This window comes from Panthera tigris, chromosome D1 (genome assembly GCF_018350195.1).
Source record: "Panthera tigris isolate Pti1 chromosome D1, P.tigris_Pti1_mat1.1, whole genome shotgun sequence".
In the NCBI taxonomy this organism is placed as follows: Eukaryota; Metazoa; Chordata; class Mammalia; order Carnivora; family Felidae; genus Panthera; species Panthera tigris.
The window spans coordinates 18787468-18803752 of record NC_056669.1 but is presented as its reverse complement, the minus strand read 5'-3'; the positions used below and the strand labels follow the sequence as shown (position 1 = coordinate 18803752).

Sequence of the window (16285 nt, the reverse complement as noted above, 5' to 3'; positions counted from 1 at the left end):
CCTTTAAAGAGGTCATTAAGGTTAAAGGAATTCATGTGGGTGGGGCCCTGGCCCAGTGTGGGCGGTGGCCTCCTAGGAAGAGACATCGGGGACGCAGGCGCAGACAAAATGCCACTGAGGACACAGCAAGGAGATGGCCTTTGGACTTGAACGGCAGCATCAGCCTGTCCCTGGGTCTCCAGCCTGCCAGCCTACCCTGCAGATTTCGGAACTCACCAGCCTTCAAAACTGCATGAGCTGATTCCTGAAAAGAAATCTCTCTGTATAGGACACACACGTCCTACTGGTTCTGTTTTCCTGGAGCACGGGGAGCGGCACAACCAGGGGGCAAGCTCGCAAGGTTCTGAGAGTCATACAGTCTCTACCACAACCACTCCACTCTGCTACAGTTGCATGGAAGCAGGAGGAGTGTCTGTGTTTACAGAAAACTTCAGTTAATAGGACAGGCCACGTACGGGCTGGCTTTCCGCCCCCAAGGCCCGACTGCCACCCCTCCACTATTACATCAGTTCTGAACTTGGACTGCCCATCACAAACACCCGGGGCACTTTTTAAAGGTCCTGATGCTTACAGGGCGCCCTGGTGGCTCAGTCGGTTAAGCGTCCCACTTCGGCTCGGGTCATGATCTCGCGGTTCGTGACTTCGAGCCCCGCGTCGGGCTCTGTGCTGACAGCTCAGAGCCTGGAGCCCGCTTCTGCGTCTCCCTCTCTCTCTGCCCCTTCCCTACTCGTTCTCTCTCTCTCTCTCTCTCAAAAATAAATAAACATTAAAAAAAAAAAAATCCCCACGCTCAGGTCATGCTGCAGAATTACATCAGAAATCTAGGGTTGGGAGGGATGGACCCAGGCAAAGCATACTCAGGCAGGAGCACCAGTGACCCGAGACAACCTCTACGAGTAGAAAGGAAACGGAAGGTAAGAGGGTCCCCCGGCCAAAAATGGTACCCGAGCGTCAGTCAGCAACAGGGGAGTAGGAGAAGTAAGCGTTCAGTTCCAAACAATGGGCCAATCCCCAAACACACTGCAAAGAAGCGACAAGGTTCGCCGAGCTACAACCTCTTCCATGATCGCCCCGCCGCTGCCGGGAGCGGACTCACCGCAGTGCTGCTCGTCGGAGCCGTCCGAGCAGTCCCGCAGACCGTCACAATGCTTGCTGGAGGGGATGCAGGTGCCGTTCGGGCAGCGGAAGCCGTTACACTTCTTCTCTGAAATGCAATCCGACAACGGAGGGAAATGACGGAGAGGAAACAGGCAGGCATGCACGCCCATCGCAGGGGGGGGGGGGGGAGAAGGGGACGGGTCTGTACCACCCCTCAGGAGGGTGGGAGATGGGCAACGGCTGTCCCCATTGCAAGTGCACGCGCGCCTTGAGCCGGCGATGCCGTTGGAAAAACGCCATCTGCCCACACAAGTGGAAAATCGGGTAGGTATAAGGCTATTCACCGCAACACTCTTTGCAATACCCTGAGGACCACGTACGCGTCCCTCAACAGGGGACTCTGTAAGACCTTGCTGTACGTACAACCGGAGCACCAGATTGTTACAAAGGGACTGAAGAAGTAGTTAGTACTCTGTAAAAATGTGTCCTAGATACACGGTTGTGTGAAAAAAAAACCAAGGTGAGAAACAACACACATAGCATACGACTCGTGTAAAACAGCGCAAGAATACACACTATATTTAAACGTGCACATACGCACAAAAACATCCTACAAGGGTCTCCAACCAAAGTTTCCTACACGGACAGGGTGAGAGTCCGGCAGATGGGGAGAGAAATGTTTACCCCCACACCTCGTGATACTTTTTTCCATTTTGAACCTGTTACCTACTCAAAAAATGGAGTATATATTTTCAAGAAAAGCTTCGGTGAATGAAAAAAAAAGAAAAGGAGGAGCTGAATCCTGATTATAAACCCTGGTCTTTTAAAGCTCTCATAAATCACCATCTTAATTCTTCAGGAATTCTAAGCCAAAGCCCTTTGGACAAAGTCCATCCTAGAAATGTTAAGAATCTTAGGTTTTACACTTAGCAGAGAATTCTTAGTATGAGGTAACCCTTTCTCATGAACACAGAGCTGCTGCTGGCCATTAGGCTTAATTGTAAGTTCTAGCACGTGAGTCACGGGCCACTGCAAACCCAACTCTTAGGAGAACGGCTCCGGGAGGGGCATGTGTCAGGCAAGAAAATGTGTTTTCATCCCCTAAAAAGCCATCATGCCTAGGAAATTATTCTAAGGACATCAAACAGAAACAGTAAGTGAGTACCATGAGTCAGGGAAATACTTAATGCCGCTAAGTATAAAAGCTTTCTATAAAAGTATAGAATTAAAATCACACGAGACAAACTCCCATTCATTATTACATTAGTGAAAACAACTAAAGAGATAAAATGTAAGATCAAGGGAGACTTGGGGAAACATACACTATGTTACTGATAGAGATGCTTCTGGCATAATCACTCGGAAATGCAATATGGCGACACTTAATGAGAATCATGAAAACACATCAGAACCCTTGACCCAGCAATTCCATACTGAGAAAACATATCATAACGAGTACCTTCAAGAAAAACTAAACCTTCGTTTCCAAAGAAGTGAATAATTTCACTACGTATAACAGCGTAAAATTAAAAACACGCTAATGCCCGACCAGGAAGCAACCAAGTAAACCACGTCAGAGAAATACAAAGTGAATATGCATCTGCCATGAAAATGCTAACTACAGAAAAATACAGATAGAGGCAAACATCTTTGTTTAATATGGTGACATGAGAGGAACAGAGTATGTGACGTGCAGACAATGACTACCATCCCATGAAGATCCGGAACGTATGGTGTAAAATAACAGGAAATATATAGATCTATTGGTCTCTGCCCCTGGTTACTGGCACAGAGCTCTTAAACCCGTATCATTTCCTAGGTGACAGGAGTGTCCTTTGTTCTAATGGGGCAACTCTGGGTAGACTCCTGTGTAGCTTTAGGATAGGGGCTGATCACCAGAAAAACCATGCCATGACCAGAGGCTTGCAACTTTGAACCCCACTCCCCATCCTCCAGGAAGGGCCGAGGGCTAGAGACAGCTAATGATCAGTCATGCCTATGCCGTAAAGCCTCCATAAACATCCACAAGTATGGGGCTCAGAGCTTCCAGGCTGCTGAGCACAGAGAGGCTGGAGAAGTGACAGGTCTGGACAGGGCACGGAAGTTCCACATCCCTTTCCTGTACCTTGCCCTACGCGTACCTTCCATCAGGACGTTCATTCTGTCCTTTTTCAATCAAGTAGGAAATGCGCTTCCCTGAATTCTGTGAGCCATTCTAGCAAATCGATGAACCCAAGGGAGGGGACGTGGGAATGTGGATTTATGGCCGGTCGGTCAGAAGTTCAGGTGGCAATTTGAGGCTTGTGACTGGCATCTGAAGTCGGGGGGGGACGGCGTTGGGGACCAAACCCTTCCCCTGTAAGGTCTCACACTATCCCAAGGAAGACAAAGTAAGGAATGAATTAACTGTGGGACACCCAGCTGGTACTGAAGAATTGCTTAGTGTGGAAAACACACATTTGGTGGCCAAGAAACGTTGAAGTATTCTGTGAGCAGAATATTGAGAGCAGAGGAGAAACACGGGGGATTGGTTTCTGACAGACGTTGTAGAGAAAAGGATAAGGAGAGAGAACCTTAAAGATATCTGGTATCAAAGAGGATTTCATACGTTGTGTTCGTGTCAGAGCTATTTTGTGAAGGTAACTGATGACCTCGGAATTCTCTTCTAAATCACTTATGCTGAAAATGTTCTACCTTCGGGGAAGGGTCCATTTTACCAAAGGACCATAACAGAGAACTCTCAGTCATAAAATAGGCTATTTATAGAGAAACCGTTGGCTAAGTTCTGGCAGAACCCTGGCAATTTCCGTCCTTGGTGACTGCAGTTAGCACTCTGGGTGCGTTCATTGGTTTCCACTGCTTTGCTTCAAAGCTGCGATGGAAAAGCAATGAGGCCAAACGGCTTGCCTGACAACGAAGACCGTATCACACACCCCTTTACGTCCTGCGCGATGCCATACGGAACCTGGGCGGGCTTCTTTGGTTGTCAGAGCGGGCAGAGAGGAACGGTGGAGCAGGACTCCCCGGCCCATCTGTGGCCTCTTTTCCCGACCAGCAGACACCGGGGAAGCTCCAGGGGAAGGCTGGAGCGTTTGCACTTACCGCACTTCACGGGATCCTCATCAGAACCGTCCTGGCAATCCATGTCGCCGTCACACGCCCACCGCTGGGGGATACAGTGCCCGTTGTGACACTGGAAGTTGGAGGCTTCGCAGGTGTGGTAGATGGCTGCCGGCAAAAGGGGAGAGAGAGTGCGTGAATGCCGCCCTCACGGCCGCTCCCCCACCAACCGCCCAGGGGCTGACTAAAGAGACACCGCACTGGGTCAAAAGGTACGCGTGGGGAGCACCCGAGCTCCTCCCTGGCCAGGAGCTAGGCACCCGGGGCCGCCCTGAAGGTGGGGGGCAGCCTCCTGATGAAGCAATCGCTTGGCTCTGTGGGTCTGGAAATGTTACACGAGTGCCGATGTACACGTTAAAAACAACAACCAGAAAAATCATTTGCTTTTCACAACCACCTACGATGTAAGGATTATTCCCCGTCCACAGGTGAGAAACAGCCTCAGAGAAATGAAGAAACTCGCCCACGTTCACAAAGACGATTAAGTAATGGCTCCAGGGCTATCCCAGCCCACGGCCTGTGCTGCCCCTGCTCCGTCTTGCCACTTCATCTTCTCCCATAAACCCACCCACTCATGCAGATTCTGTGGGACACGGAGGGGCGGCGGGTGCTCAGGAGACTGGCCCTAGACCCGGTCCAGCCACCGTGCGGGGGCCTCAGTCTCATCATCGATGCTGACACATAAGGACCCTGGTCGGCTCTGACAGGCTGTCATTTTATAATTCTAAACCAACTACCCAATTTCAGATGGGGAAAACCTCAGCTCCAAAGGGCACAGAAGATTTATCCAGGCTCACAAAGAAAAGGTCCCGGGACCTCCCAGACTCGTCTAACTTTCTCAACAGTCAGGAGTGACATCCACCAGCCAACAATAAATACGTGGTGTCCCCGACAATCATTTCAAAAGAGGCAAGTAGAACAGAGCTATTGTTATAACTGAACAGCCCTAGCTGCATACGTGGGCTGAGGCCACCTGGAAGTCCTTTAGCAACTTCTCGAAGGCGTGATCAAAGGCTGGTTCAGACGCAGAATGGGTGCCTTGAACCCAACCAACATGACTAACCACCTTCTCCATGAGAGTTGCCCTTCCTCCACTGAAACAGAAAGCCGCTTGTGTCTGTTCATGGCCGAATGAAAGCCAGGCCTGGTCTTTTTGACAACTGACATAAAATAATACCACTGAGATAGATGAGCCCTCTGTTAGTTGAACTGTGTGGACAGGATGTCTGCGCAACCCAGGAGGCAAGACAAACAAAAGTGGGTTCCTGAGTGCATACTGTAGTTATTTATTCAATCAAGATGGTTGGCAACTGCTACTCAAGGGTTGGGAAAATTGGCTTCCAACGCCCTCGAGAATTTCTACTGAATTTGAGGCTATTTTTTGCAGCAGTCGGAAATACAAAGAACCTGATCTTTCAAGCCACTTTAACACAAGTGGTGGTCCATTATCTGCTGTCTTCCTCTCTCTCTGAAGACCAAGGATATATGCGTAGCATGCAAACAGGTCTACAGGAAGTTTCAATATTTTACAACCTTTGGTACAAGGAATCCATTAAACATCTTTTTTAAAAATATACTTATCTGGTAAGAGGAGTAACAGGGTACATGATTTTTTGCCCCAGTAAACAGCCATTGCCTGGAATACTTTTTGATCTGTTGGTTTTCCAAGTCTGACAGCCCTTGAAAATATTCCTCAGCAAAGCCTTGCTCACTTTCATAAAATATGCTGCTGCCTAAGCTCATTACCATACTGATCTGCTTGTTATTATTCAGCTTATGCATTTCACTTTTAATTGAAAGCAATTTCAGAGTGCTAATGGAGTTTCCAAATGACCATTCTGGGAGGCATGTCGGAGATCTCCAAAATCCATCACAGGAGCTGCGCTCAGAAAGACTCATCAGTTTGCACCATTCCATTTTAAGTGGCCAGGTATGAATGCAATGCTTAACACATTCTCTTTTTCTGAATTTTCCCACCTCCTGAGTAACTTATTAGCTCTCTGACACTAAGTGTCTAGTAAATAATACATGTTCAATTAATACTTTTTTTTTTTTTAATCACAGGGATAGAAGAGATGGACTTTAATACAGACTAAAGAACTGGGAAGAAAAATAGGAATCCTTCACACGGCAGGATTCACTGTGACTATAAGAATGGATGGGCTAATGGGGTAAATGACCATGAAATTAGAGCATCCTGGTTTCTAATAGAGGCCGTTATCCCACACCTTACTCTCTGACTTGGACAGATCTTCTATGACTCAGCAGGACCCTCTGGAATACCCGATGGAAATTATTAACCAAATACAAGTTGGGGGGGCAGAAGGGATGAATGAATTAATGCGGTAGGAAAGCACTGCCACATTCAACACACAGCACTGGACTATTAGGAAGAGAACGAGGGAACACAAATGAGAATATCAATATAACTTCAATGATTAGTGAAATAAAAGTAATAACGTAAAGCATAAAGAAAAGAGACAGAAATTCGAGATATAAAAAAATACAGTCATGGGGTGCCCAGGGGTGGCTCAGTCGGTTAAGCGTCCAACTTCGGCTCAGGTCATGATCTCACGGATCGTGAGTTTGAGCCCCACATTGGGCTCTTTACCGTCAGCACAGAGCCCACTTTGGATCCTCTCTCTCTGCCCCTCCCCTGTTCTCTCTCTCTCTCTCTCTCAAAAATAAGCTTAAAAAATGTATATGTAGTCATGGAAATAATAATAGCTCAGGGGATTTGTGAAACAGCCCATTAGATTTAGCTGAAAAGAGAACCGTTGAACTGGAAGAGAAGTCTGAGGAAGTAACCGAGACTATAGACAGTCATAAAGAGTCACAAAGAGACAGGGGATACAAAAACAGGAACCATGAACAGCAGAAGGGCACAGTCCACCAAAATGGTTGACAGTAACTGCTGAAGACCAAAGCAGAGAAAGTAGCAAATAGAGCTGAAAAGATCATGGCTGTAGTGCCCCAGAATCGATGAAAAACAAATCCCCAGACCCGAGAAGGAAAACAAGTCTCAAGAGCAGGACAAATAAAAATAATTCCACACCTAGATGGGGGAAGCTGCACACCAACCACAAGACAAACGAATCAACAAGAACCTACAGAGAACTCGAGAGGAAAGAACGTCTGACTGTCGTTTGAACAGATCACCCGACAGGAGAAATCAAATCAACACAGAAGAGGCCAGAAGGAAACAGAATGAATTCGTCAAGATACTTGCGGAAAATTACCAGAAACCCAGAAACCCAGATCCACCTGAATTCAGGACTTGAGAGCAGCAAAATAAAGACACGTTTATATAAACAAAACTTAAAAGAGTTTACCACTCACGGACTCCTGCTGCCAAGAAATGGAGAAGGATGTACTCAGAAGGGAGGCATCAGATACAAGAAGCAGTGATAAATGGTTACTAAAATATAATAGCAATGGCTAATATTAGGCTTTTTAAAATGTGAAACTAAAATACTAAGTATTTACTGAGTCTGTTAGTCTTGGGACCATGTGCAGAGACTGGAATCCAGGCATTCTGAGGAGAGGCGGATGTTACTACAAAGACACACGAGATGTCTAAGTGTAACCGCTAATACAACAGAAATCAAGTTTAAGTTCAAAATTCCATTCAGGGAGGTGGGGAGAAGGGAATAAAGGAAATTCAATCCCATGAAAGGAAAAAGCAGGGGGGGAGAAGAGCAAAGACCTTGCACGCAAGCTGAGGCCAACAGGAAGTCAGTCGACCCCGATCTATTTTCCCTGGCTTTGCAGATGACTTAATTTGTTAGGTCAGGAAATGAAGTGACACGCCATACATCCTAATGAGCTCACAGCTGACCGCCATCGATTCGGAGATGACAGGGAAGGAGAATCATCTTTAAATAGCTTTGGAAGAACAGCCATGGGAACAGGGGAGCAGGTGAGGTGCAAACACTCTACATTTTCCCCAGACAGCCCTGCCAGAAAAAAATGAGAGAGGAAAATCAGGAGTCTACGGTGAGCCCACCCATAGAAACGGGTTGATCATTCATCCCGGAAGATCAGCACATGCTGCTGAAACACAAAATTGACTAACGCGGTTGTGCTAACAAGATGTTCAATCATTTTGCAATTTACAAACTGAAATGCCCAAGTGCACCCCTCTAATTTATTACCCAATCATCCACCCAAACCCACAGCTTCCAGACAGCACTCGTGGTTCCTGGGCTGACGGCAATTCCTTCACAGACCTTGGTTTTTCCTCCTTCTGCGGGCCATGCTCATGTTTGGAGAGAAGCATTTTCCTGCAGTGCCCCCAGAAGAGAGGTTCAGACACTGACAGATCACACCAGAAAGGACAAAGGGCAAGTTCAGGGTAAGTTTGCAAGGGGACAGAATTTGGTAACATCACAGATCATCCTGTGGGATGACAGGGCATTTGGGGAGGGCCATGTACTCTTTAAGGCCACAGGAGGTCACCTCGAAACTAAGATGACTACAGAAAAGCAGTTGTATAAATTACCAAATTGACAAAAGTTCCCTGAACAGGCACTCTTCCCAGGGGCTGGGCAGTGGGAGAACACAAAGGGGTCAAAGGTCACTTCTGCCCTACAGGAACCAAATCTAAAGCATCACGACACAAGTTGTCTCTATTTACATTTGGGGTCTCATCACATAACCTTCTTTTTATTTGCTTTTACACACTGGTAGGCATGCTTCGAGCTCCCAGATGCTGGGCAGTGTAGGAACCGGTGGGGCACGCTGGGGGCGAGAGAGATTAAGACAGGGGACTTGGAAGTCCCGCCACAAGAGCCATGATCCACACTGCATGAATGACAAGTTAATGCAGTTAACAGTGAATTGAAAACCAAAGCCGAGAAGCAGATCTGCCCTCACCACGACGAAATGGGTACGTGAAACCACCTTAGCCCCATCACTGGAGAGATTTAAACGTAGAACTGAGTGAATTTCAAGAAGTTGCAGAGAAATTTACTCATCAGGCAATGGGATCAGTCTTTTTTTTCCCCCTCCACAGCGTTCCCAATTCTTCGTTCTCCTCCACTCCACCGTAATGTAAATGGGCCCCATTCATTCATTCGTTCATTCATTCATAAAAAGTAGTATAATGAACATGAGTGAACCCATCACTCAACAGAAGAATTCAAACATTACCTCCACATCACACCGCCCAGCCTTTCTCTCATATCCTCATGCTCTTTCCAACTTTATTTTTCATAAAATCTTGCCCCAAACAGGTGCACAGTACACTTTAGGCTTTCACCGTTGGGGAATTCTCTGATGCTCCCCATTCAAAAACCTGAGCTAGGAGCGCCTGGGCGGCTCAAGTTGGTTAAGTGTCTGACTTCAGCTCAGGTCGTGATCTCACAGTTCATGGGTTCGAGCCCCGCATCGGGCTCTGTGCTGCCAGCTCGGAGCCTGGAGCCTGCTTCGGATTCTGTGTTTCTCTCTCCCTCTCTCTCTGCCCCTCCCCCATTCATGCTCTGTCTCTCTCTCTCGCTCTCTCTCTCTCTCAAAAATAAATAAACATTAAAAAAAAAAAATCAAAACCACGAGCTAGTCCAGTGCTACCCAATGTAGGGTCCCCAGACAAGGGACCAAGTCTGTCAACTGTGTATTAACGGTCAAGAAGAAATAAGCTTGAGCCAGAATGTGAACCGACTGTATCAGGATACCCGTTTAGTCAATCCTTTTTTCACAGCAAGACCTTCTCCATGAAGAAAGCAGGATGTTGGTTTACCCGTCGGCACAAGCTCATCACAGACCAGCTCTCTGAGAAGCAGCCAATTGGCTGATGTCTACGGTCCAGTTCTCAGAGCCTAGAGTCTACGATCACGTAGGGCTGCGAGGCTAACCAGCGCACATACAGACAAGTGCCGTTCAGGGAGAGCAGGAAGTACTGACCGGTGCAGTTGGCTTCATCAGACCAGTCTCTGCAGTCATTGTCCCCGTCACACACCCAGGAGGAGCGGATGCACATGCCCGAACTGCAGTTGTATTCGTCACTCCGGCACTGGTGCATTTCTGCAGGAGAGACCACAGACACACAGCCGTGGGGACAAAGCCTCGCTCATAATTCCATTCTGGCGCCAGAGCCCCTAAGGGTTAGCAGGGCACGCATTATCCGCATCATCCCCAGTTATCCAGACATAGCACGGACTTGCACCGGGGATTTGCAAGGCCGCTGAGGATTGATTCCAGCCAGCATGCTGCAAATGGGGTACGGGTGCCCCGAGATACTCCTGCTGCTGGTTGCCTCCAGGAAAGAACAGGGTTATTCTCGGTGCACTCTGCAAATATTACCACCGTCTATGGCTACTGCGATGGGAAGGTTGGGGGGCGATGCTCTAGTTGTCCAAAAAGCAGAATTCTCAAGAAACAGAAGCCTTCTAGTATCAGCCTGTGGTTTCAGAAAGGGGGTAGTGAGAACTCCAAGGGGGCTGATTAGGATGCGATGCTCAGATAGGGGAACGTGAGGTCAGTGCCGAGCTCCCGAAACACAGGAAACTGGGGAGCTTCTGTGGGCAGAGCTCCAGGGATGTTGGCTGGCCAGCTGTCTCTAGAAAGGTGGGGTCCTGAAGCAAATGAGCCCGTGCAGCCTGGCCAAGACCTGCAAGCAGGCTTCTCTGGCAACACCATTTACAGGCCCTGGGACTATCCTTTAAAACAGAACTTTCGAATGGAATTAAAAAAAAATTTTTTTTTAAGTTTATTTAATTATTTTGAGAGAGACAGTGAGAGCGAGTGGGGGAAGGGCAGAGAGAGAGAGGGAGAGACAGAATCCCAAGCAGGCTCTGAGCTGTCAGCGTGGAGCCCGACACGGAGCTCGAACCCACCAACCATTGAGATCGTGACCTGAATCGAAACCAAGAGTCAGACGCTCAACTGAGCCTCCCAGGCACCCCTGAAATGGAGTTTTAAAAATTCTATGTGGGGCGCCTGGGTGGCTCAGTGAGTTGGGCATCTGACTTCAGCTCAGGTCATGATCTCATGGTTCATGAGTTTGAGCCCCGCGTCGGGCTCTGTGGTGATGGCTCAGAGCCTAGAGTCTGCTTCAGATTCTGTGTCTCCCTCTCTCTGTCCCTCCCCTGCTCACACTGTGTGTGTGTGTGTGTGTGTGTGTGTGTGTGTCTCTCAAAAGTAAATAAACATTAAAAAAAAAAAAAAGATTCTATGAAAACAGAGGTAGCCAAGTCTGGGGCCCAGAGTAGCCAAGTCTGGGGCCCAGGGTGACTCCTGAGTTGCCCTCATTCAGGAGACAAGTTGAGGGTGAAGTTGGGGATTCAGATATTTAAGAGGACCTGGCTCTGAGGATGTCAGGGACTGAGACCCCAGGACGGACTCAGGAGACACCAGCATGAACAGGCTCATGAAGGGAGAATCCGGCCATCGGATGGTCAAACGTGTGCCCAGTGGGTGACACCACTAGGGTCTCCTTCCTACAAAGCTGTGCCCTTCACCCCTCTGAGGGCGCTGAGGAGGAGATGGAAGAAATGCAGGGAGAACAGCACTGGATCCTGAAGACTGCTTTCCAGAACTTCCTATGTGTACAGAGATGAGGGAAAATGACGTGATCCCACAAAATTCCTCAGAGAGCCAGGCTAGGAGCATTTCCCCTGCTCTTCTCATTTCAGTCCCTGGGGTCAAACTGCCTGCTGGTGAAAACAGCAGGCCCCATCTGTAAGCACAGGCACAGCCTGACCGGACCTGCCCCGTGGGTGGGCAGAGAGAACTGGCACGGCCACACCAACTCATCATGATGTCTGGGGTCAGCGTCTGGCCTCCGTTCTCACTTCCCTTTCATGGCCAGGATCCCTCCAATCTGGTACACTGTGTGCACTGTGTAATGTTTCCTCCTTGCACAGTCAGCAACGCAGAGTTGGGTACCAGAGCCATTCACCAAGACAGGCCTCGTGAACCGGGGCAGGGCTGGTGCCGGGCAGCAGCGGGGGTCGGGTGGGAAACAAGGCTCCGGGTTCCTACTCTGACACAAACTAATAGCATCACCTGAAATATGTCCCTTCGGTCATTTAATTGGAAACTGAAAGGACCTGAACTAGAGAACTCCTTATCATGCCTTGCAATTCCAACACACTAATTTTTCTAAATGTAAAAACCTCCATTCGGAAAACAGATGTTCAAACTACGTTCGTACCATCTGCTGGGCTTCTAACAGAGTTTACTGAGTTAGACTGGTTTTAAAAAACGTTCACTGGGGCGCCTGGGTGGCTCAGTCGGTTAAGCGGCCGACTTCGGCTCAGGTCACGATCTCGCGGTCCGTGAGTTCGAGCCCCGCGTCGGACTCTGGGCTGATGGCTCGGAGCCTGGAGCCTGCTTCCGATTCTGTGTCTCCCTCTCTCTGACCCTCCCCTGTTCATGCTCTGTCTCTCTCTGTCTCAAAAATAAATAAACATTTAAAAAAAAAAAAAAAAAAAAACGTTCACAAAGGTATTGATCTGTGTGTTCGGGAGGCTAATCTCACAGCCGCCCAGATGTGTGGGCCAAGTCTGTTCCACATACAGCTGTTACGAACCGCCTAAATTCATTTAGAAATCTTCCTCACTATCATATCCATGCTTACAGCGCCTCTGAAAGGTACAAGCAGGGGCTGTTATTTTTTGAATGAATCATTCCTACCATGGTGGTCATGCAGCTGGACTATCATAAACCCAGAGACGCTTTCAGAAATCCTGCATCAGGGCGCCTGGGTGGCACAATCGGTTAAGCGTCCAACTCTTGATCTCAGCTCAGGTCATGATCTCATGGTCTGTGAGTTCGAGCCCCGTGCGGGGCTCTGCGTTCGTGGCACAGAGCCTGCTTGGGATTCTGCATCTTCCTCTCTCTCTGTCCCTACCCTGTTTGCACGCACACTCTTTATTTTTCAAAATAAAAAATAAACTTCTTTAAAAAAAATTGAAAGGAAAGGAAAGGAAAGGAAAGGAAGGAAAGGAAAGGAAAGCAAAGGAAAGGAAAAGAAAAGAAAAGACAGGAAGAGAAAAGAAAAGAAAAGAAAAGAAAAGAAAAGAAAAGAAAAGAAAGGAAAAGAAAAGACAGGAAGAGAAAAGAAAAGAAAAGAAAAGAAAAGAAAAGAAAGGAAAGGAAGAGAAAAGAAAAAAAAAGAAAAGAAAGGAAAAGAAAAAAAAGGAAAAGAAAAGAAAGGAAAGGAAAGGAAAAGAAAAGAAAGGAAGAGAAAAGAAAAGAAAAGAAAGGAAAAGAAAAGAAAGGAAAGAAAAGAAAAGAAAAGAAAAGAAAAAAGAAAAGAAAAGAAAAGAAAAGAAAGGAAAAGAAAGGAAGAGAAAAGAAAAGAAAGGAAAGAAAAGAAAGGAAAAGAAAAGAAAAGAAAAGAAAAGAAAAGAAAAGAAAAGAAAAGAAAAGAAAAGAAAAGAAATTCTGCATCTGTAACCCACAACAGCCCAGTGAGCAAAGAGTGTCGCCCTGCTCAGGAACGGGGCTCCTGGACGTCGTGTCTCCTTACCACAATGACTTTCATCACTATTGTCTCCACAGTCATCCTCGAGGTCACATTTGTAGGAGAGGGGGATGCAGGTCCCGGACTCCTGGCAACGGAACTGGGTATCCAGATCACAAACGGTAGTAGCTAAGACGGGAGACACAACATACTCGTTAGGAACAATTCATTCCCCCTGCCAAACACAAACATTTCCCTGGAGAGCCAGCCAAGGTGGGGGGGGGGGGGGGAACCATGAGAATCTGAAATTTACGACCAAGGGAGATCAGAGCGTGTCTTTCGGTAGACAGCTTCCAGATGGGAACCGGGCTGGGAAAGTGAGAAACCACCATCCAGCTGGGAGAGAGACTGATGGGCTGGACTACCTCCTACGATCCGCTCCGACACGGAGGGGTCTTCCTAAGTAAGTGGCAGAAACACCTTCATCTAGAAAAACTACCATTAAAGAAGCCCGATGTCGCACAAGAAGCTGGCACCTCCTCGTCTCGATGACACAGGGAGTGTTGGGCAAGGATTCTGCAGCGGGCACGCGGTCCCTGTTGTCAGGCTTCAAATCCTGGCTCTGCCTCTGCCTCAAGCAATTAACTTTAACCTCCTTGAGCCCGTTTCCTGCACAGCAGGAAGAGGATAAGGTGATGGGGCCAAGTGCTGTGATGACAGAAAGACTAGATACGGATCTCTCGGTTCTATTATCTACCACTTACTTATGTAACCTAACCGTCCTGTGCCTCTGTGTTCTCCATTGTAATGTGGAAATCGTACAATACCTACCCTGTGACAGGCTTGTGAAAATAAATAAGGAAACAGGTTTGGGACCAGAGCCCATTAGATAGGCTGTAAAATAGAAGAGGCTCCCACCAGATGTCACGTCTCTTCCTCGTCCTTCCTCTGCCCGACTGCATCCGAACGGGTACAGATTCCTCTCCCTCTTTGGAACAGAACTTATTTGAAGGTGAGCACAACCCCCTGACCCCAGCCAAAGACCCTCCAGGAAAGGCTGCTCTCGGAAGCAGCTGACACACAAGGTAGGATGTGACAGAAGAGAATCCTGGGGCGGAGGGTGGGGCTGTGCCGTGAAATGAAAAGCCAACGCTGCCGTGACACATCCCCAGCAGCTCTTATTTGAGGCTCCATTTCTTCTCTGTAATTGAGCTCATGGTGGGAGGCAGAGGATGAATGCAAAAATGACAAGGCTGCAGGGGATTCATGTCAAAACCCAGAGCACCTGACAGCTACCCAGCACAGGAGTGTGTGTGCGCAGGAGGGAGATGAACTGACAGGATGCCCCCCTGCCACACCCCCTGGCAGCTGACGGGATGTTGCATTTCACTTCCCAGACAGGACTGCCCAGCCACAGCCTGCTCCTTTCCTGCAGCCCTGCCCTCGGCCGGGGCGCCTCCACCATCAGGATAAGCGCGGCTCTCCTCCTCCTTGATAAGGGAGCCGCTTGAGCAGGCACAGACAAGCACCACTCTCTTGGGTCCCCTGCCACCCCTCCCCTCTGCCACATCTGACTGGTCGGGACTTGGGCCAAGTGGAGTCAATGGAGAAAGAACAGAGCAGCAAGTAAGTCCCATGGTCCCGGGAAGGTCAATCCCAGCTGACGGTGACACCAAAGCAGGGCGGGTTCAGAGCCAGCTGCCAACTTGACCCAGAGGACGAGTGTGAACTCTCTGGAAGCCTGTGAGGCCCGTGCAGAGCTCACGGGCTGGGCGGGAGAGCGTCAAGTCCTGAACATGGAGGGAGGTCCTTCCCTCCTAACGCTGAACCAACACAAGATCCCGGCTTATCCGTCGAGTAGACACCAAAACCCAGGGTAGAATCCCCATCACTGGACACAAGGTCGTCTAGTTTAAATCTCTCTGCTTCCACCAAGCCTAATCATATCTTGGCAATCTTCACCCAACGTGCCAATTCTAAGAAGCATCTCCTCTCCCACCCCATTGTGTAATAAAGTCCTTTCCAAGGTAGGCTCCCCTGTTGTTCATGTGGACAGTTTTTAAGGAGCTTTGGCTCTTCCCCCACAAACACCACACCTTCCTGAGACTCTGGTAGAAAAGAAAAGAAGAAAACACCCAGATAGCCTAATGTTCTCCCAAATCTGCCATTCAGTAAGCTCTTCTCCCTGGGTGTGAATGGCAACCACTGAAACCAAAGAAAAAATCATTAAGAAGAGGTTTAGTAAAAACCTCCTGTGAGCCAGGAAGGGCAATACGTGGTTTTATCAGTGAATTGACTGCTCCTGAGGTTACTTTCTGGATGCAACAGCCTGGGAACCTGGCACAGCTCCCATAGGTGGCTGGCTAAGTATGTCCACCAGAGGCCAGAAGAGTATATGGAGCCAGGAGGCACCCATCGACCTGTTCTTACAGCACAAAGTGGTCAACGAGCTTTTGGATTTCCCATGGGGAAATATTTGAAAGAGAAGCCTGCGGATTAGTTTCTGGCTTGCCTGCTCCCGGTCCGCTTCCGCTCCAGTGCATTCTTCCTAGTCCTTATCTTTCCAAAGACAAAAATCTCATCATGTCATTTCAACCGTTCCCAACTGCTCCTCTGAATAAAGCTCACAGGCCCTTGCTGCTCTGGGGACCATCCCTAGGC

At 48.4% G+C, this 16285-nt stretch overlaps 1 protein-coding gene across 1 annotated transcript in view; it reads right to left on the bottom strand.

Annotated features, from left to right (window-relative positions):
• The window catches only part of SORL1 (sortilin related receptor 1), a 166024-nt gene that overhangs the window by 38746 nt on the left and 110993 nt on the right, over window positions 1-16285 (bottom strand). The window contains exons 24-27 of the mRNA XM_042959590.1: window positions 13691-13813; window positions 10120-10239; window positions 4201-4326; window positions 1097-1204 (exon numbers count right to left, since the gene is read on the bottom strand). Coding sequence (XP_042815524.1) covers window positions 1097-1204; window positions 4201-4326; window positions 10120-10239; window positions 13691-13813 — 477 coding nt within the window. The remainder of the gene's footprint in view (window positions 1-1096; window positions 1205-4200; window positions 4327-10119; window positions 10240-13690; window positions 13814-16285) is intronic.